Genomic DNA, 22,185 nt, shown 5'->3' on the forward strand with positions numbered 1-22,185 from the left:
TGTCAACCTGAAGCTAGCTCCCGCCTTTCAGTATCCATGGCAGTGAACTGTCCTGACTGGATCTGTTGTTACACTAGGCGACCCTGCTAGGGGGACCCCATTCATAAAGTACAAAAATGTGGTTTGCAGGAGCTAGAAAGCCTGATCTCTCAGCAGCTTCTAGGGAGACCTGACGCTTTAACAGGAACCACAAATGAAGGACCATTAACCAGAGAGACTCTTTGAACACAAAAAACTGGAAGATGGTTTGGATTTAGTAGCACAATGGAGTGAGCCAAGAGCTCTTTCTGTTGAGAGAAGGATTCTGGCATATTAGTCCTGGGACACAACTTGTTCCTGTTTTCACCCCTTTACCCTTCCTGGTGCAAAGCACTCTGGTTATGACCTCACGCAAACAGAAGATTGTTGGCAGGAGCCCCAGGATTGATTCACTAAGGTAGGCGTAGCCTACATCAATCACTTTGGACCACTTAGCTTTAAAAGAGTTATGAGCCCCTCTTTTGGAAGATCATTTGAAGGCTTCACAAGAAGCAGAAATAAGTAACCCTTGGACCCTGGCTGAAGGTACAGTCTGCCTTAAAGCTTCCACCAGTGAAGGTAGGCCAGAATATCCAAAGAGGGAAGCAGGGTCCCTTCCCTAAACTTCTCCCAGGGGACAGAGGGAGAAACAGAACTCAGAGGACCCTCCAGACGCTCCAGAACCAGTACCCAGCCAGCACACAGCATGTCCTGGTAGGCTCTGCAGCAAGCTTCCTGGATAGGGAGTACCAGAAGGTCTCTGAACTGTGGGATGTTTTACCCATGCAGCCAAGCCCTACCATAAAACTGTGCAGTACTGGCATGGAAAACATCATGATGGCCAGAACTCCACGGAGAGTGCACAGGGAAAACATGAACAATAGGCTGCCACCCATTTTTGCCTATGTTGTGAGCACAGGAGGGCACTGCCTAAAACCACCATTGGGCTACACACAGTAGCCTGAAACCATTGGGAATGGCAATGCTGATTGCCAAAAGCAACCCAGAACTGTGGGGAATTAATTTTCTTAATGTCAAAAATGGATGCAGTACTGGTGCTCACCACTATCAGAAAGCCGGCGTTTTAAAACCACCAGACCTTTGTGTAAAACTGAACAAATGAACCGAAACCAGGCCAAGGAAAGACTTGCTAAGAGGTGGATACAATGTAAAACTATATTCTGAAATGACTTGAAGGAAGTAATTATTTAATGTATATATAAAAAATAGCTGCATGTAAATTGGATTTGAATGTAGAAAACTGGGAACTAAAGTGACATTTAGCTGAATTCTGCCTGACAACTACCCCCGACAGGAGAAACCGGCTAAGCCACTCTTCCCAGGCCTGGCTGCATCCTGCTGCCCCCACCAAAAGGAGATCACACCTCTCTGATTGAATTAAGGGAGGGATACCTGCAGACTGCAGGAGGTTGAACAAAGCCCTGTCCTGGGCTCAGGCAAATATTATATTGGGGGGTCGTAAAATGGCTTCCTCTTGGGAGAAACTGGGAGGGGCAGTGCCTGTGAGAGCCAGCTGAGCTTGGGGGAAGTGGATAAACCAGTTATTCCACCATGTGATGTGAGAAGCCACACCCCTTTTTGACCAGGGCATAATTTTAAAAAGATAGATAACTCATAGTGCGGACTGGTCAAAATTATATAAATAATATCATTATCGTTTTAAGAGGTGTTAGGACCCTGTGGTGTATTCTGGGGGGTTGCTAGTGGAAAATAGGGTCTTACTCCAAATGTCTGCATGTTAAAAATCTGACACTTCATCAATTAATGTCCATACTCCTTGCGCACATTTGTGTAATTTTTGGTAAATGTCCGATATTGGTAAACCGACCAAAAAGCGCAAAATGTTGTCATTTCTGAATCCCAGCTCGCAGGAACATGGGGCTTGAACAGAGACCTGTCTTAATTCATCTGTAATATGTACATGTAATGTCAACCACTTGTGCATCTGGGAAATATGTATTTGAATCAAATATAGATTTGTGGGCAAATTGACCAGGGGAGGATCCTCTGACCCATAAACAGACCACATCATGATGACAATCCATTTCCTTCCCCAATCATGGGAGAGGGGAGAATTGGGCCAATGACAAGTAGAGAGGGGCAGGCTCAGTTATGCCACGCACACACCCACTTTCTAAACACACACACCCACTTTCTAAACACATAAAAGCAGACAGTGCAGGACAGATAGGGACATTCACTTTCCACTTTCTTGCGGGACGCTTTGCCGGCAGACTTCACATCCGGAGATCCAGACTTCAAATCCATCAATCTCCAGAGAGCAGAAATTAACTCCAGAATTTGTAGCAGAGAGGCCTGAATCCACAAGCTGAATCCTCTTCAGCAGGCCTCAAAACCAACCAAACTATTCAACAGCCGGGCGAGCTGTTTGAATTTTTGCCAAGAATTTTTGCAAGAACCTGTAGCAGTATCCAGAAAGCAGTGCTGTATCCGGAACCAGAGAGAACCACAAACCAGACCGTTGTGAGCAGAACCGGTGCTTGACAGACCCAGAGAGCAGAGCTGACCCAGATAGCCGGGACTTCAGTACCACCCGCCGGAAGTCCCGTCCAACCTGACCAGACCTGGACGGCTTATTTCAAAAATATAGTGAGAGTACTCACTGTGCCAAAACCATAATCTAATCCAAACTATTTTAGCCTATTAGAACTGCCTCCTAGAATCGTGTCATTCTGTCATCTTTAAAACTGAAAACTGTCATCTGTCATTCTGATCTTTAAAATTTCAAATCCGAAAAACTACCTTGACTAAATCGGCCGTATCTCCGGAACCGTTGTGCTAGGAGGATCTTAAAGCTAAGATTCTAGGCTTTCCAACAAACCTAGAAACAACTTGCTAGTCCTTATAGGGCCTCCGTAATTACGCTCGACGCACGCGATTAAATTTGCCGCGATTTGACATTTTGCACAATTTCAGCCACGTGTAAAAATCAGCAGCTCCTTGCTTTCCTTTGCTAAAATTCGTTTTAACCTGCTAGTTACTCATAGAGCATTGCTAAAGTGAGCCTGAACTAATATAAACTAGATATCACTCACCCTGAACCTCCTACAGGGAATTAAAATCAATTTTAGCATCATTTCACTTCATTGCCACCACATTCAAAGCATTTTGGGCCTGTGTTTTAAAATCATACCTGTTTTTCTCTAAGCTTGCTAGAGGGGAACTGCATTTCGTATTGCATTTTATTGGGATTCTTGAAGACTGTGTGCTTCCTTCCATTTCTTACATTGCAAAGGGGGGTGGGGGGGTGAATTGCCAGAGAAAAAGTGATTATATTATCTTTTGCTAAATCATATCAAGTTATTTCTGTACTGCATTTTATTCATCATTGCATTGTCCTTGAAGCCATAAAAGCATTCTCAGCTACCTCATCCTCTCTATATCACTTCTAAGCCATCAAAAACAGTGTACCACTGTAACATTATCCATTGTTGATCACTATCATCCTCACAAGTGTGCTATCAAATATTAATTTACTATAGAAGTGTGATATATATATATATATATTGTTTAATTTTTCAAATAAAACCTTTTAATTTGCAAAACAAACCTACTTCTTGGCTCAGTGGGGTCAGGGGGATTCTGAGAGAGGGGTGTGATATAAGGGTTGTCATCCAGATTATAACTTGCCATAAAAATACATAAATAAGGGCTTCCCTTGGGCATCCCAGACAAGGCACTGACTTAGTGGGATTGCTTGATTGGAGTCACTTACAGAACCTAAACTCAAGGACAATGCAGCTGCCTGCAACACACTCCACAGCTTTGGACCGTCCACCTTAAAGGACAACACAAGCCCAGTGAAGAAGCTGGGAGAGGTTCCTCAACAAGCATCTACCGATGTCTGCCTTAAAGGACATTTTCGAGCCAGTTGAATTCCTCAATCCGTAACCGACTTCAATGCTGACCGTTGTCAAGCCGCAGTCGCTGAAAGAAACCTGAGACATCTCGACCAGTGCTCAGGAACCACCAAACAGCACTGAGACAATGAACCCTGAGTTGTTGTGTAGGCCAGCCTGAAGCCGTTCATCAAGCTGTGCTCACCAAACCATCTTGCCGCCTGAAACCAGCAGCTGACTCCCATCTCGAACTCTGTCACAGAAGCCTGCAGAGTGCCCTGAAGCTGACCCAATCTTGGCGAGCACCAAAAACACGTACAGCAAAAGGTACATTGTGGTTTTATCCCCCTGGTCCTTCCAGAAGGCCCCTAGACACATTTTAAGATCTGTTGCACCCTTTGTGCTGAAGCCAAAAAACCTTTACAAACTTTTGTGGTTACTTCCATACCAACTACCCTCCTGTCAGTATCCAGAGTGCATCCCTTTTCCTTCTTCGAAACTATCTGTCCTCTGCATTCTTTTACAGGGTGGGTTGTACTTAGAAGTGTTGGTAGACTCTCTGTTGTGATAATAATAAAGTAGATATTCATATATAAGCTTCACTGGACGCTCCTTTTATCATTGGGTAATAATTGTATTTTCGCTGTGTTGCAACTAGCCAACGATCCTTCCACAACCTTTAGAGGATATAAGCCTGCCATTCCATCCACGTTACCAAAATTTGTCATGGAGGTTTATAATTTTAATTGGATTCTTGTTTATTCCAATCTCTTGGGATCCATTCTGGTGTATTAGTGGAGTGGAGCTGATTGATGGTTTAGAAACCGATATTCACCACTGGATCACTGGTATCCCGGAATTTGATTAATCACATACAGTAATATGGTGACATCACTGCCCACTTGTAATAAGAACATGACATCTTTATGGCAGAATGGTTATTTTGTGCACTGCTGGAGTTTTACATAGGACAGCAAGAATCTATCTGCATTGTGTGACTTCTTTTAAACTAGGCTAGAGCAAGGAGGTTGTCCCAGAGGTGGGACGCAAGACTGATGAAAGAAGGATGGAAAGTAAGTTATCCGTGTTCGAGCAGACATTTTGGGCGATACTTCAAGGCTGAAATGTTACACATCATGTGCAGTGTAGATGCATGACAATAAATGAATTCGGCATGCATGCCTGAGGCATTGCTTTTATACTGTGCATGTAACCATGCACATGATAGCATTATATGAGCATTGTTTCCTAACTAATGATAGTCAATAATATTACAGTTGTGTTGGTGTTACTTAAAATGGGGTGACCAGTCCAAATGCAGTCCAAAATGACTTTGCATTGACTTTGCCCTGCAGAAATACACTTTGCACAGTTCCACGAATCAGGGTTTGCAGTGCAAATTCACTTTTCAGCAGTGCAAAGTGACTTTGAACCGAGCAACCAATTCCATAAATCAGGCCCACATTATTTTGGAAATTAGCCACACGTATGTGACACGTCGTAAGTCCCACTATGAAGTCTAATGGAATCGGTGCCTCTGGGAACACCATGTTCCAGTCCTGGGCTTTGCTTTTACTTGAGCTCTACGGGCAATTTTAGCCAATTGAAGTGACGCAGGACTACAACTTGCGAAATGCATCAGATGGAGAATTGAAAGAGCAGTTGTGGGGCGTTGCACCTCTGGTGACAGGGACGCATCGGTGGGCCAGAGCCACACAGATTTCAGCTGAAGCAAGTAAGAGATGCCTGCGTCATAACACTTATGATAGTGGCACACATGGAGATGCCACCAGCATGTCTGAGATGCTCTTCCCCAAACCTTGGTTATCACATTTGCACAGGAGCCTCTCGGGAGGCTCCAGATTTGCGCCAGTGTATACAGCCTGCTTGGAGAAGTTTCATGAAGTGTTGTACAGGAGCAAATTACACGCGGGTCAAAAACTTTTTGCATTTAACTTTGGACCTTAAGGATGGAACTGCGACGGCCATTGAGGATGGAACAGCACAACACTTTCTAAGTAATACATACAACACACTGAATAGTTCTGTGAGGTTTCATCTAGCGGTGTAAAAATAAGTCATTGGCTAACACAAAACCTGCCGGAACGACTGACATGAAACTAGGGGGAAAAGTTGGAAGGTAGGTTACTGTGCCGGAGCAGAATACCGGGCACATAAATATTGCCCACTGGGCACAGAAAAATACCAATAGTGCCTTCTGGGCATGTCCTTTGGTCGCTGCGCACCGTGCCCATTGGGCGTGGCAGCAGGAGACCCACAAAGTATGCTACATTCGAGCTATTTTGTATGGAGCATGGCTGACAGGGGTGCCCCGGCACAGTGTCCTCGCAGCATGGCAACAGGGCATTCCGTGTGGTCGTTGCTGCTAAGCCCCCTGTGCACGTCACATTCCCTTAGTCCACTGTACTCTTGAACATGACCATGTTGATGAAATCCATTCAACCATTAGTTATAGCAAGTTAGCATGTACGTGACAGATTTGGTGAAGTTAAATGAATGCTTTTCATAGTACAAAAACACTGACAAAACATTCATTTGTGAGTTTTGTTAGAATTTGGTTTCCATAGACGAAACACTGTTTTTCAATCCAATTATCGAATAAATAGCTCATTTCAATTAGCATGATTTTGGCATACACTCATGTGGTTGGTGCACACAAGAAATCAACCAATTATAGTGGAGCTGGCAATGTTCAGAGTGCATCTATGTGTTAGGCATTCGCACAGATCCGTTCCTTTTTCATGAAAGAATTATTGTTTTTTTTCTGGAAGGAAAAACTAAAATGCTTCCATGGAAAAGGACAATTCTTCCAAGAAAAAGGAATCTTCCACCCTATCACAATGATAGATATTTGACTATGACCATTACAAACTTTGGAAACGAGAAACAACATTTCATACAAAGAGTTTCATTTGCTACCTATGAAAAGTAACATATATAAAAACTGGAAACAACATTAAGTTGCTTCTTGTTGAGTGGTGCAATGCCATTTGTATATTTAAGATAATAGATGGCGAAACACACATACACTAAGTAAATAAATGCAATGAAACCAATGTTGTGAGAAATGTACCAAGTGTTACACAAACTGGTACAATGAAAAAGGGTGTAGATATTATAGCTTTCACGTCAGACATGGGCTTTAACGGGCCACCAGGCCGAGCTTTTGGAAGGCCCGATCAAAGCCTGGAAGGCCCGATCAAAGCCTGGGATTTAACGGGGTGCAGATAGTTCTCTTATTTTTTTGTCTGATGATCAGCTCAGCACGAGCCCATCTCCCGTTAGAGAGAAAAAAAATGTAAAATAATGGCTGCCAGCATTAACATGGAAGAGGGACTCGGTCCCTTTTCGGATGATGACAGCCATAAGAAACATGTTCCAAAATGGCCACCGTCATCCGAAAAGGGACCTAGTACATTTTCTATTTAAATGGTGGCGGTGCGGGCAGTGATTCGAGCATCGCGTCAGGGAAAGACAGATTTCATTGGTCATTGAATGTGTGTGGTAGTGTGATTACAAAAAGAACTTCAGTACCTAACTTACTAATAAAGATTAAATGAATACGATCACAGTAAATGACTTAAACAGACCGAAATAAAAATATTCAAATATAAATGCAATCATGTGAAGGAAGTCATTTCAAGATTACATCATATGGTAGCAATTAATTCATTTATCCAAGTGATATGTTTTGATTTGTGGCTGTTATAATTAAGATTGCCTCACATATCACAACTACTCAATTTCCCAGATATAAACAAGGTTCATCAAGCTACCAATCAAACCTGGACTCACAATACGACAACTTCACAGCACACACATTAAATATTCAGTAGCTTAAATCAATATCACATTTAATGTTGGTGCATTGCATTACATTGTATCAGACAAATATGTACTTCAGAGACTTTATACAACGTAAACATTGATTTACACTGGCAAGATAACTTAGTGATTTGAGTGACATCTGCAGGAAATTGCATTTGGCCATTAGGTCAAAATATTTATTTATTACATGACCAACACAATTCCTTATACTCCTGAGTTTGATAATAGTATTATCATAAATGTATGCATTATTTTCTTTTGAACCACACAATTATTCTATAGCCTGCTTGTTGACATTCGTATCATGTATGTATATATGTATGTATGTATGTGTGCATGGGATTGAAAAGGCACAAGCCTTGCTGTGAAGTAACAGAGCACTGACACAGGGGATGCACATAGGGAGTTACGGGTAGGCACCAGGGGTAGCTGAGGAACTGGGAAGGGGAAGCAGGGAGGGGGCAGGTGTCGAGGTGTCACATATCCTCCTCTACACCTTGAAGTTCACAAAGGCATCATAGAGAGAAGGAGGAATACCTCGGGGTATGAAGAGGAAGGCGCACACAACCTGGGACACAAGGAGGAGGGGGAGGAGAGATAAATAAGACTTCTGAAATGTAGCATTGAGAAATATGGATGAGCGGAGGAAGAGAGGAGGATGAGAGAGAAGGAAGGGATCTGGAATGTGGCATGCAGGTATATGGATGAGCGGAGGAGGAGAGGAGGTTGAGAGAGAAGGAAGGGATCTGGAATGTGGCATGCAGATATATGGATGAGCGGAGGAGGAGAGCAGGATGAGAGAGAAGGAATGGATGTGGAATGTGGCATGTAGATATATGGATGAGCGGAGGAGGAGAGGAGGATGAGAGAGAAGGAAGGGATCTGGAATGTGGCATGCAGATATATGGATGAGCGGAGGAGGAGAGGAGGATGAGAGAGAAGGAATGGATGTGGAATGTGGCATGCAGATATATGGATGAGCGGAGGAGGAGAGGAGGTTGAGAGAGAAGGAAGGAATCTGGAATGTGGCATGCAGGTATATGGATGAGATATGATACGATTTGTCATTTATAATGCGCCTGTACACACGTGTTTCTAGGCGCGACAAGACAAGGGTGGGAAGACCAAGAGAGGATAAGACAAGCAATCTTACTAGGCCTTGTGTCATTCATATCGTGCAAGCACAGGGGGAAGCACATGGGGAAGGGAGGAGAGGGAAGTGCAAGGGAGAGACACGGGGGACGTGCAATCAGGGCAGCATTGCTCTAAGTAAGTGCAGCCAGGGCAGTGCGGCTCAGGGTAAGGGCCCGGAGGCAGTGCAGGGGAGACTGACCATAGGGAACCTGGTGCCCAGTAAGACTCAGAGGGTAGCCAAGCAACCAGTCAGCGCGGCAGACAGGTATGTCAGCAGGGGAGAGGAAGAGAGGAAGCAGAGGAGAAAAGGAAGGTCTTGAGTAGCTTCCGGGACTTCAGGTGGTCAGGCTCAATTTTGAGAGGAGCAGGGAGGCCGTTCCAGAGGGAGGCACTTGTAGAGGAGAGAGATCTACCCCCACTACCTGCCTGTGGAAGCGTCTGACCCTCAGAGAGTTGGAGGTAGCTGAGTGAAGGGCTCGAGAAGGAAGGTATTTTGGAAGAGAGAGTTGAATGTAGAGTGGGTCCCACCCAGTGGTCGAAGTGTACAAAAAGAAGTAGTGGAACTATGTTCCCTGCTGGCCTCCTCCGCTCCCCACAAACCCCATCACCTCATCCACTCCCACACACAATACACACCCCAAACACTTCCACCTGCTGTTTAAGGGAACGTTCAGTGCAGTGCACTGAAAGTGCAAGTTTCAACGTCTTCCTAAACTTTTATTTTAAAACAAAACCGTTCCGGTACCGTTTCTTTTTAAAATAAAAGTATAGAAGCTGTAAAAGGTAATTTAAAAAAGTACAGGAGCACCGCTCCCGACCGCTCCTGCTCACTTCGACCACTGGTCCCAGCCCCAGAAAGCCTTGTGGATGATATGATATGATATGATAGGTTATTTATGCAGAGGGTCTTGAACTTGATCCCTGCAGCCACCGGGAGCCAGCAGAGAGATTTAAGGGCTGGAGAGATGCAGTCCCTGGGCTTGAGGCCAATGACAAGTCTCGCAGTCCTGTTCTGGATTAGTTGCAGGGGGCGGAGAATAGAGGAAGGCAGATTGAGAAAGAGGCTGTTGCAGTAGTCCAGCCTAGAGAGAACCAGGGCTCTGTACACAGAGAGTTTCTGGGAGAAAGTGAGAAAGGAATAATATCTCTGAGGAAGTGTAACTGGTCTAAGGTAGTGGGCCTTCTTGGCAATGTCCGTGATGTGAGGAGAGAAGGAGAGGGCGGAGTTGAAGATGACACCAAGGTTTTTTGACTCACAGGAAGGAGAAGGAAGAGGGCCCAAGGAGTGCGGCCAGAATGAGAGAGGGAAAGTGGGAGCAGGGGTCCCGACGAGAAGGATCTCAGTCTTACTGGCATTAAGGCAGAGATCTTTGGAGGCGCACCAATCCTGAATCGCAGATAGAAAGTCGGGAATAAGCGAGAGAGGAGAGGAGGCTGAGGGGAGCATGAAAGAGAGCTGAGTGTCATCCGCATAACAGTGAAAGTTAGAGGAGAAGGTAGAAATAAGGTGGGCCAAAGGGGCCAGGTAGACATTGAAGGAGGAGGAGGAGCAGGAGACGAAGGAGTAGGAGGAGGAGGAGAGAAAAGGAAGGAACCTGGAATGTGTCATGCAGATATATGGAAGAGGAAGGAAGTGCATAGTGTGGAACATGGAGAGGAGCATCTCAGTGTATGAAGAAGGAGATATAAAGAGCGCAGGGCACAGAGAAGAGGAGAGGGCATTTTGAGCATATTAGAAGGGGAGAAAATGAGGTCGCCTGGAGTGGATCACAAATAAAGGCGGGAGAATGGGGGGGCAGCACATTACAGAAGGCACAGAGAGGAGGAGAAAATGCAGGGCACAGAGAGGAGGAGAAAATGCAGGGCACAGAGAGGAGGAGAAAATGCAGGGCACAGAGAGGAGGAGAAAATGCAGGGCACAGAGAGGAGGAAGAGGGAAGACTGGGATTCGGAGCTGGACACACACACACACACACACACACGTCGCAACAGCCCTCCCTTAGGCCCCCCACAAGGCACCCGTCAAACACCGTGCCAGTGTATGTCCCGACACGGATAGCTATTCATAATTATTAGCACTACACATATTATTGTAGCATTACCTTGGGCACACTTTCCAATTTCCAATTCGATTGAAATGATGTCAGAAATATGAAAATGCATCTCATGTTTTACGGAGTATATCAGTATTTGATAGCAGAAAGAGATCCTGCAAAACTACAATTAGCATATCAATGAGCGTCTCGGCAGAATAAAAGCATATTTAAAAAAAAGGCAAACACTGCTATAAAGCTTAAAGTCATATTGGTTGAGGGAATTGCGCTTACCTCTCCGGATTGCACATTCCTGAGCACCCCTAGATCACTTTAAAGACACCTCGATCAGGAGCTGCTTCCAAAAGCTTGGAAAACTGTGAGGAAGGAAGCAGAGAGGTGTTTGAGTGCACGTACACACTGTACCCGCTCGCAGAATCTCCACAGTATCCACACGACGCTAGCTCATGATATAGGAACATCATTAGGGAAGGCGCAGTGATGTCTGCCTGTTGGAGGGAACGCTCTGCACGTCCGACCGACCCACAACAAACAGCAGCCATTGTAAAAAGAAAGCATTAAAAGGTGGCTGTGATCCTGCAAACATATGTGTTTTACAGGTGGCAAAACACCTACCTCGTTCCAACTCTCCTGGTCCTTATGGTTTAATTGGGAAATATGTAAATCATTTAGAACTCTATCAATTCCTATCTTATGTGAACTCTTTACTCTCAGGATGGAGGAAGCAAAACTCTCCCTCATTTGGTGAGATTCGCATCCTAGATACCAGGGATCCTCAAACTGAAAAAGGGTCACATCAAAGGACATGAGGTTCTAGTAACAGCAAAGAAGGGCTATGTTGAGCGCAACGTGTTCATTCCCACCAATAAACGCTAGAGTCACAGTGCATGATTGCCTGCTGCATGACATGCATGTCTAATTGACAGGAAATACTGGGAGGCATGCAAATGCCATGTGCATCTGGCACACTAACAGCAATGCATGTGAAACCACTAACCCATCATCATTCCCAGGATGTTGCACCACCGCCACTGGAAGTGATCTTGCCGGTTCCAGCTGGCACCAGAACACCACACATCACTGTTGCCATGTCCACTACCATTGCCCGCATCGCAGCTGCAAGGCCACCAGCGGTCCATTGTCCACTGTCAACATTCTTGCAGTGCCATCCTCACCACCGCCTCTGCTTCAGCCTCTGTCCCCACCTCTGGAGCACCTGTCATGCCAAGTGGAAAGATGGTACATTAAAGCCAGCTACCATTCTCTCTGGCATCCTGGCAAGGATGGATCATAACCTGGGCCAGACGCCCATACTGGCCACTGCGCCCAGTCTGCACTGCTGTGGGTTGCAATGCTACCAGCCCAGCTCCATAGATGGGCCTTGCAAACTACCGGTTCCAACACTGTCACTCCACCTGGGATGGGAATGTGGGCATGGGGAAGGGAATTAGATGTGGATGTCGAGATAAATACATTCTCCCCATAGGGTTGTGCGTATTGTGTATGTCACTGAGCGAGGGTCTCCAACCTGCGGCCCTCCAGATGTTTTGGACTACAACTGACACTATCCCTTATCATTGACTATGCTGGTAGGGCCGATAGGACTTCTATTCCAAAACTGGAGAGCCGAAGGTTGCAGACTCCCTGCCACAAGCGGTGGGTATTTTTGGTGTCAAGGGAGCTCAGTGATCTTGTGGCTCAAGGGAGTGGTGAGTGTTGTTGAGATCAAGAGGGATGATTGTTGTTGGCTGTTTTTAGTAGATGGCAACAGCTTTTTTTTTTTAAACGTTGACATGACAATGATATACTTTGTTGTAAATACGGGTCATGGGTTGGCACTGTCAGGGGTGTCTCCTCATGACCACCAGCAGCACCATGAGTTCCTCTTGGTTCTCATTATGTCTGTCAATTGAACACAATTCCAGATTTTGCTGACGCAAGATTCCCCGATTCCTTGCATCATTCTGTCCGGTGGACCCTCCTCCTTGTGGTCACTGTCTGTATCCTGCGGCAACCGATCTGCCATGGCATGCAGTGCCTCATTGCTATACTGTGCAACATACAACACAAGATGATGAACTACCATCTCGGGTCTAGACAGCGATTCGGGCACGGGCACTGGGCCTTCAGAAGCCCAGGTGCCCACTCTAGAGGAGCACGGGGCAGAATACGTGTCTGTTCATACTTCTCTTCACGCTGTTTCTGGGATCCAGGATGGGGCTTGGGTGCCATGGCAGGAGTTAGTATGCAGTATCTCCTGCCGGGAAGAAGGGTGGCACCAGACACAGGCATGGGATATTGATCACGAGCATTCCGCGTGAAATCAACATGAATGTGCACGAGCTTCACATGTAGTCATTGCTGCAGATCAGGAGAGGGAGTGTACGTGTAAGGCAGGGAAGATATGCAGGTACGTGAATGTTTCGGTGACGGCAGTGCCTTAAGTGGGCTAACAAATCGAGGGCGCCGTAAACAAGGGGCATGGCCTGAGTATTGGGCGTGGCCTATATAACCCAAATAATACATAACCCACCCAGGAAATGACTGATTAATTTCTAATGTCGCGCACCCAAATGATTGCAGTGACTCAGTTATGTGCATTGTACAGGAGATTCCCACATAAATTAAAAGGGGCAAAAGCACTTTAGTCTCGGGAGGATAGCTCAGGGGCAACGTGCTCGGCTTAGAAGCAAGATCCACGGGTCTGCGCTTCTTAGAAACCTGCGGGTATTAAGTGTTTTATAAATAATCAAATGTTACTTTCGTGTGGTAAAAAGACTGCACTTGTAAAAAAAACAAATGCTGATTTAATTGAGAAAGATTTGATTTAGTTTCTCTAGATACGGGAATTACCTTTCGTCTATACATTGCTTTCTTCGCACTCGCTGTTATCATTCTCATTTATCAGCTATCTTTCTCCATTTTGAATTGCATTTAAACAAGTGCGCATGGTTTGCAATGTCTGGGAAACCTTCACCAGATCGGACAGCCCACTTGTTACCTAATTTCCCTGAGCGTCCTCCTGGCATCAGTACAAACACTGTGACGAGGCAAGTTTGCGCTTGCTTTTATGTACGTTCTGTGAAAAGGCGTCTTCTGGTGGGAGAATATATTATTTCAAGGCACAACGCCTTTTAAATGAGCATCAGAATAAATCTCCCCATGTATAACCTTTCTTAAGTGGCATTTCCTTTGTGCGTTTCATTTGTGCATATGCCTCTCCTTTTGTTCTCCTAATGTGACGCTGACCCCGGCAAGGCAGCCTTTTCACACACGCTGCACTGCGCCATCATTTCCCTTTCCGACCCTCCCATGTCAACAGAAAAAAGCCCTGCAGGCACACAAGGCTGGGCATAGATATTCGGCGACCCCTGCAGGATCAACCAGGTACATGGGTAGATTAAAGGGCCACAGAATGAGGGTCCAGTTGACTCCAGGCAGAGCGTCGCCAGTGAAATTCACTTGGAGCGAGGGTCCCAACTGCTCTCTATCCCGGGATATGCATACCGCACTTTGTTCATGTTTCAAAAGTGCCACCGACCATATGGGTGCCACCGTGTAGGGAGCTCTGCAGTAGATCCGCGTGATTTCCTAACGTTTCTTTTGGGCTTATGGCTCTCCTTTTGCTCCCCTAGGATGGCGCTAACCCCTGCCAGACAGCCTTCACACATCTCTCTTTCTGCCCCTCCAATATGAAGAGTTAACAAGGCCAAGCACCGTGCGTTCACAATCTACTTTAGGCTCGCTTTATTACTGACGAGGGCTATTGGGGGACATATGACAGCCCGGTTAGGGAGATGTTTTTGGAGAGTGCTGGGGCCCCAATCAGGCTAGCCCTGGCCCACTTAACGCCCTTGGTGAGGGTATACACATGCCTCAATATTAGTTACCTCTGTCATGTGCCTAGCAGGGTTCTATGTGACTATGCTGGCCTTATAACGCCAATGGTAAAATGCTACCAGTGGTATTCCTTTAGTATTGTTTTTACAGGATGGCTTGTGTCTCTGCAGAGGCAACATGGCTACTTTCCCTAGATCCCCTGTAGAGATTCTCAATCACTCAGCATTATTATGAAGTCTAGTAAAGAAAAGGCACCAAGCTCCAGATCCGTGGACTTCTGAACTCAACAAGATCACCAAGAAGCCGATGTCCTTGAGTGAAGTGGAGATCAGGGCCCTTTGATAACCACATGCCATGATGCTAACAGGCGGTATACTTCCTCAATCTGGACACCTTGATTGACTGCGATGGGAATGCCACAGTGCAGGTATTTGATGGCCAGTGAGGCCTGGTAGATGTGACAGCTATGAGTGACAATCATTTCCTGCCAGTGCTAATTCCTAACACAGTCTGATCAGTCTAGTAAGGCCCATGCTGCACAGCCAGCTGCATCTAGGTAGCACAGCAAGCCGTTTAGCGCCATGCTGAGCGTAATCTGAAGGCATATCGAGGTGCAAGAGAAGTACCCAGATAAAGACATTCTACCAAACAGCCATCCTTGGCATGCCTAAAGATTTGCTATAGCTAGTTGCCCTTTCTGAAGATTGAGATGCTGTGGCCCATGTCATCTGGACCAGTTATGGTGGCTTTCATAATAGCAGGATAAGTGGTTTCATTGCTGTTTGACCAATGAATATCAACATGTGAATTTTCGACCAATCCAAGCAGTCTATCTTACTTTGACTTGTGGGGTTCATGAAGAGTGCCACTTGTCGCAGTTTGGTTTCCCTGCAGCTTTTTTCACTTGATTTAGAAAATGGCTATCGATTATAAACCTTTAAAACTCAGGGATGTTGACAGGAAATGGAAAACTCCTGTTTGTTTCCCTGCGTTGATCAAAGGTCTGGAAATGATTCGACTTTAACTGAATTCGAAACTGACTTCAAGTGTGAAGCATCAATTCTTCATTAGACTAGAAAACTACACTGCTGGGTGAACAGTCAGTGGTGTTTCTTCTGGTCCCCTGGTGACCATATCCTTCAAGGAAGTTAGATGCTCGATCACGTCATTGGCCGTCCATTTTTGTCATTCCACAACTCCTTTCTAGCAAACATCCAAGGATACAGGCGAATGCTTTATGCACTTAGTGACTGCAAAAGGGTTGCCTCATAGCACGAGCGTCACTGCCCACTTTTACGCCATTACATAGGCCCTCATTACGACCCAGGCGGTAAGGGGTTTACGGCAGCGTAAACAGCGCCGACCCTTACCGCCTGAGTACGAGGTCCCTTAGCGCCATGGAGCTTTTAACACCTGCAGGTGTTAAAATCCATGGCGCTAAGGGACCATGGAGTTAATTACGCCACCGTAATTTACGGTGGCGTAATTAACGCCTTCCCCACTCCCATTATGCCCTATGGGGCAAAAATGGGAATGGGGAAGGGTAAAATGGGAAATGGGGACTTACCGCCCCGCCGACCTCGGAATGGGGCGGTAAGTCCGCCTACCACCATGGCGGAATTGCAACCTTAGCGGCATGGACCATGGTGCTAATAGCACCATGGTCCTCCGCCAAGGTCGTAATGAGGGCCATAGACTTTTATAGGACTTATTTTTTAACCTTAATTTGCTCTCCTATTGACTAAATAAACAAATTGTACAGATTGTCTTAGCAGCATAATTCACCACACAAATGCAGTCACTCACGTATTCCGTCACTTACTCCCTTTTCTTTTTTAATATATATTCAAAGGTGAATTTCAGCACGTTTTATAAAGAGAAATGTCAGTTCCTCTGCAATGCAATATTATTGAATAGAAAGAAATAGTGGCTTTGTTTTTTAAAGCATATACTGCCAAGTATAATTGTTTAAACCAATGAAACAATGACGTTCATTTTCTAATGAAGTGGAGCACAAAAGGAAGGCGTAAGAGCTATTTACGCTTTACTTTTATGCTAAACTTCATTTTACAGCTGTCCTGAGGCGTAGGAGGGCAGCAAGGCGGAAACAGCAGCTCCCCTTTGCTTTCCTCCTCTGTCCCAGGTTGGCAAGATTTTCATCTAGGTCTATAACCCAAGATTCCAATGGAATACGCCTCACATATCATACCTGCTGTTGAGCAAGCGGGTTCCATTGAAATCAATTATAAAACACTGTCCGCAAAGCGTATTTAGAGACAGTGGGGGTCATTCCGACCCTGGTGGTAAGGGGTTAACGGCGGCAGCAAGGTGCCGGAGCTGTCAACCCCTTACCACCTCATTACAAGTTCTGCTCGCGGGACCCGCTAAGGACTGCAGGTCAAACCAGGCGTCCTTAGCGGGTCCCGCGAGCAGACCAGGGTGCTAACAATGGGCCCGTTATTAACGGGCCCATTGTTAGCACCCTCCCCATTCCCATTGAGCCCTATGAGGGCTCAAATGGGAATGGGGATGGGTTCCTTGAATGAGGAATTACGGGGCCCTCCAAGGTCGGAATGGCCCGGTAATTCCTCATTCAAGGAACCCAGACCCGGAACCCAGTACCCGGTAACGAGGTAGCCATGCCGCTAATAGCTAATAGCTAATAGCGGCATGGTTACCTCCTACCTCCTAATGACCACCAGTTTTTTTACTTATCCCAAAGTTCAGAGCAAAAGTGAAACGTAAAGGCGATATTGACTTCATTTAATCTTCCAAAATGGAAACAGGGCAATGCACCAAGCACCATTGAAGCAAAATCTGCTTTTTAAAGCAACATTCAACAACTCTCTCCCCAACTTCAACAGTTCCACTTGCTTCAACCATATGGCTGCCATTATAACATATCTTTCACCATGATGCACGTGTTCTGCATGACGGAGGTGCGGATTGAAACCAGGGCCTCTCTAATATGTATATTCTAGACTTCTGGAAGAGAGCTAGCTCTCTCAGGGGGAAAGGAACAATAAAGTGTACAGGGCTAAGGAAATGCAGGAAAGGGACAGGGTGGAGAGGGGCAAAGGCTGGTGGAACTCCCATTGTTGCAAAATAAAACAAAACATTAAAAAAACAAATCACAGGTGGTCAAAAAGAGGCCCGCTTAGCCCATCAGACAAGACATACAATCATTCTTTTCCCCTAAACCAGAAAGCGATTGTCTGGCAGATCACAGGATACGCATGTGACAGTTTTCCCAACCAGGTACATACAAAAATACTCTAAATACAACACTTAATCTGTATTTTCACTTCTGTTAATATCATTGCCCTTATTATGCAATAGTCAGCTCTATTACATGATGCAATGCCAGTCCAGGCCTTTCCAGCACATTGGGGCCATTATTCGCTTTGCAAATGTCACATAATTTAACCTCTCTCCTCCGGCTGTACAAGGTGCCTTGTTAGGGAGCCAGTTTTGAAAGAAGTTAATTTGTGTTTTCAATGGTAGGTTTAGAGAGTGGATTTTGGGGGTTCTTCACTCCTCCTATTTTCCCTTCCCTTTTCCTCTTGAACCCTTTTGCACTCGGCATTGTACTATGTCCTGCATTTCATGCTCCCCATGCAACCTGTCCCTGCTCTCCCAGCCTAGTGCATTCCTCTCTGCGTTCTCCCCACTCAACCTGTCCCCGTCCCCCCAGCCTAGTGCATCTCTCTCTGCATAGCTCAACATGCAACGTGTCCCCGCTCCACTGGCCTAGCACATCCTTCTCAACGCTGCTCCCATGCAACTGTCGCTTATTGTCGCTTCTCCCCATGCCTAGCGCATCCCTCTCTGTGCTGCTCCCCACGCAACTTGTCCCCGCTCCCGACCTTATGCTTGCCTCTCAGTATTGCTCTCCACGCTACCCAGACCCAGTCCCTCCTCTCCTTCCTCTTCAGGCTCCCCTGAGCCACGTCCAGTGCATTGTTCCCTGCATGTGTCTCGCATCATGTGCCCTTATGTTCTTTGACCATTGTATTTTATTTGATTGTCATTCCACTGTATTCTATTCAATACTGTATTGTCATTCCACTGCATTGCCTGCATTTCATCTCACTCCCAGGGTTACTTGGACCACCAGTGTTTGTTTATTTTGTTTGTTTGGTTACTATTGTATTGTATGCATGCTCCATCACTTGCATTCCATTTCTTCCGCTCTAGGGCCCCTATGACTACCGGCTTTGTATTCTGAACTATACTTGCATATTCACGGCTTTGGGTTCCATTGTAACGTACTTTCGTTGGTTGTACTGATTTCTCTACTCACTCTAGGACCCCACAAGGCTCCAGTGTTCTTGTTCTTTGGTGTACTACTTGCTCCCCCTTTTTGTGTTTTTAACACCCCCGTGTATCTCCCTCCCATTTGCCCCCAGTGTGTGACCCCTGCCTGCTTGGGCGACCCACCCTTTCTCTCCGCCCACACCCTCTATGGTGCTCGCTGTCTCCCCTATCTTCTGTAACTGCTATTCTATCGACCGTCCTATCCCTCTCACTAGGTCTGGTAGGAGGAAGCTCAAAAGGGACATCCTGGTCTCCAATCCAGGCCTGCCTATCACTGATACCTACACCAGTGCTTCCTCCAGACAGACCCTCACTGCATCCTCTTTGTCATTCTCTCTCCAGGCCTATGGAACCCCCATATGGTCTCTGTTCTCTCTCCTTTTAACTCCTCACCCATTAATGGTGGTACCCAGTGGGAGGTCCTCCTGGCCCGCTTCCATTCATCCAAGACCACCATTGATGTCTACTTAAATGGTACTGTCTTGGTCTACGGTCCACATGCCAATCTCCTTCGTTTTGATAGACGCTTCCCACATCGTATCAACTTCCTTTCTTCTCCTGCTACTCCTACCTACCGCTCTCTGGCTCCCTTGCTGCCTCCTTCCTCTGCCAACTCTCTGGCACCCTCCACTGCTTCTTTGGCCACTCTGCCGCCTCCTTCCTCCGCCACCTCTCTGGCACACTACGCTGCTTCTCTCGCTGCTCTGTCTTCTCCTCCCTCTACCACCTCCCTGGCACCCTCACCTGTTTCTCTGGCCACTCTGCCTTCTCCTACTTCTGCCACCTCTCCAACACTCTCTTCTTCCTCTCTGGCTACCCTGCCATCTCCTCCTTCCTCCTCTGCCCATTCCTGGGCACCTTTAACACTTCCGCAGGGCATATCTCATGCCTCTAACCCTCCACGGAAGTCTTACAAAAGTGGCAATCTGTTCCACGTCGCTACTCTGAACTCTCGCTCTGCTGTCAAACACTCCTCGGACATCTGCCGTCTCCTGGAAGAGCTTGTTTTGGATGTACTTGGTCTCACTGAGACTTGGTTCACGGCCAGCTCTGTCACAATTCAGGAATGGTGTGCCTCCAACGATCTCTTCCTTAATGCCAGTAAGACTGAGATCCTCCTCATTCGGACATCTGCTCCCGCCTTCCCTTTCTCACTCTGGCCGCCCACCTTGGGTCCTCTACCTGCTTCTTCTTGTGAGGCTAAGAACCTTGGCGTCATCTTCGACTCCACCTTCTCCTTCTCTCCTCACATCTGTGACATCTCTAAGAAGTCATACTATCAGCTGCACCTCCTCAGAGGCATTTTTCCTTTTCTCATTTTCTCCCAGAAGCTCACTGTCTCCAGAGCTGTTGTCCTCTCTAGGCCGGATTACTGCAACAGCCTCTTTCTAAATCTGCCTGCCTCTACTCCTTGCCTGTTACAACTTATCCAGAACAGGACAGTGTGACTTGTCCTTGGCCTCAAGCCCAGGCATCGTATCTCTCCAGCCCTGGAATCTCTCCACTGGCTCCCTGTGGCTGCGAGGATCAAGACCCTGTGCATCGTCCACAAGGCTTACTGGGACCTGGGACAACACTATATCCAACGTTCCTTTCCTAAGCATCTTCCTTCTCGAGCCCTCCGCTCATCCACCTCGAACTCTCTGAGGGTCATATGCTTCTCCAAGCAGAGAGTAGGGGGTAGATCTCTTTGCTCGGCTGAGGCCTACCTCTGAAATAGCTTCCCTGCCTCTCTCAAACTTGAGCAGAACCACCTGAAGTTCCGGAAGCAACTCAAGACCTTCCTTTTCGCTTCTGCTTTCTCTCTCCCTCTTCCTTGCTGATGTCCCTGCCTGCTTTCCTCAGCTGAGGCCTCCCTTTGAAACAGCCTCCGTGCCTCTCTCAAACTTGAGCAGGACCACCTGAAGTTCCAGAAGCAACTCAAGACATTCCTTTTCGCTTATGCTTTCTTTCTCTCTCTCCTTCTCCCTTGCTGATATCCCTGCCTGCTGCGCATACTGGTTACCTGGCCACCCACTGAACTTATGGGACCAGGCTCCAGCACAATCAGTTGTCCTTGCATTGCCTCAGGGCCTCCCAACCACTTAAGGGACTGTATCTGCAACCCTACAGTCCCCTGATTCTATGCACTTATGAGCCACCTCCCGGTAGCACTTACAAGTTACTTTGCACTCTCCCCTCCCCAGGCACTTCTTCCACACCCTGCACTTGTGCGATCTGAATGACACAAGGAATAGTAAGATCGTTGTTTTGTCCTCCTTCTGTCCTCCCTTCCTTGTCTTGTTGTGCCTAGAAACACTTGTGTATGGGCGTGTTATAAATGACTTATCATATCATGCTATCCTTGCTGACAGCCAAAGACTCCTCTATTCCAACAATAACCGACTGGTTTTGGATTTGGAGGCAAAATACATTCCAGGCCGAAACAAGCCTCCAGGTTTTAAGGAAATGGTTCAGCACATCTCAAGCCCATCACACAACCACTCACCTACAACAGTACTTTCTATTTGAGTGCAGATATTGTACCACCCAGCTCCAGTACTGTGACGAATTGGATTCTGCTCTGCAGGAGTACAAGGAGGAGTAGGGGTAAAATGGCACACTCTGCCCCCACACTCATAAAAAACCAACACACAAAGCAATCATAAAGGTAAAACAGGTACAGTTAAGTGAGATACTGCTTTTGTGGTAACGTGGGCAGAGGGAAGGCTATGCTCTTAAGAGGGGTGTGAAAATGAACCAGTAGTGACTCAGACAAGACAGTATCACTGTCCAAAGTCACTTGAACAATCAAGTGTTTTACTGATCTCCCTGTGTTTGCTCTCCCTACAGCTGCAGACTGGTTAGGTTTATGTTTTCTGTTGTGTTTGTCTTGTTAGCGCTATTATGCCTTTGGGCCAGTCTTTAGCGCTATATAAATTAAAAAAGTAAAGTAAAGGGAATGCCCAATCAAGTGTCAATACAAATATAAACACTTTAATCAGAAACACCATCTGCACATAGAATGAATAGAAATTACTATATAAAAAACCCTCCACAAAGGAAGAACAGAGAAGATGCAACAGACAAGCTGATCAGCCTCAGTTCGGGCA

General features: G+C 46.3%; 1 protein-coding gene across 2 annotated transcripts in view; it reads right to left on the bottom strand.

Annotated features, from left to right (window-relative positions):
• The window catches only part of PASD1 (PAS domain containing repressor 1), a 622,352-nt gene that overhangs the window by 272,672 nt on the left and 327,495 nt on the right, over window positions 1-22,185 (bottom strand). For both annotated transcript variants that reach the window (XM_069612735.1, XM_069612734.1), the window contains one exon: window positions 11,210-11,292. In XM_069612735.1, coding sequence (XP_069468836.1) covers window positions 11,210-11,226 — 17 coding nt within the window. In that variant the 5' untranslated portion in view covers window positions 11,227-11,292. The remainder of the gene's footprint in view (window positions 1-11,209; window positions 11,293-22,185) is intronic.

This window comes from Ambystoma mexicanum, chromosome 5p, assembly GCF_040938575.1.
Source record: "Ambystoma mexicanum isolate Mex_15411 chromosome 5p, UKY_AmexF1_1, whole genome shotgun sequence".
Classification (NCBI taxonomy): Eukaryota; Metazoa; Chordata; class Amphibia; order Caudata; family Ambystomatidae; genus Ambystoma; species Ambystoma mexicanum.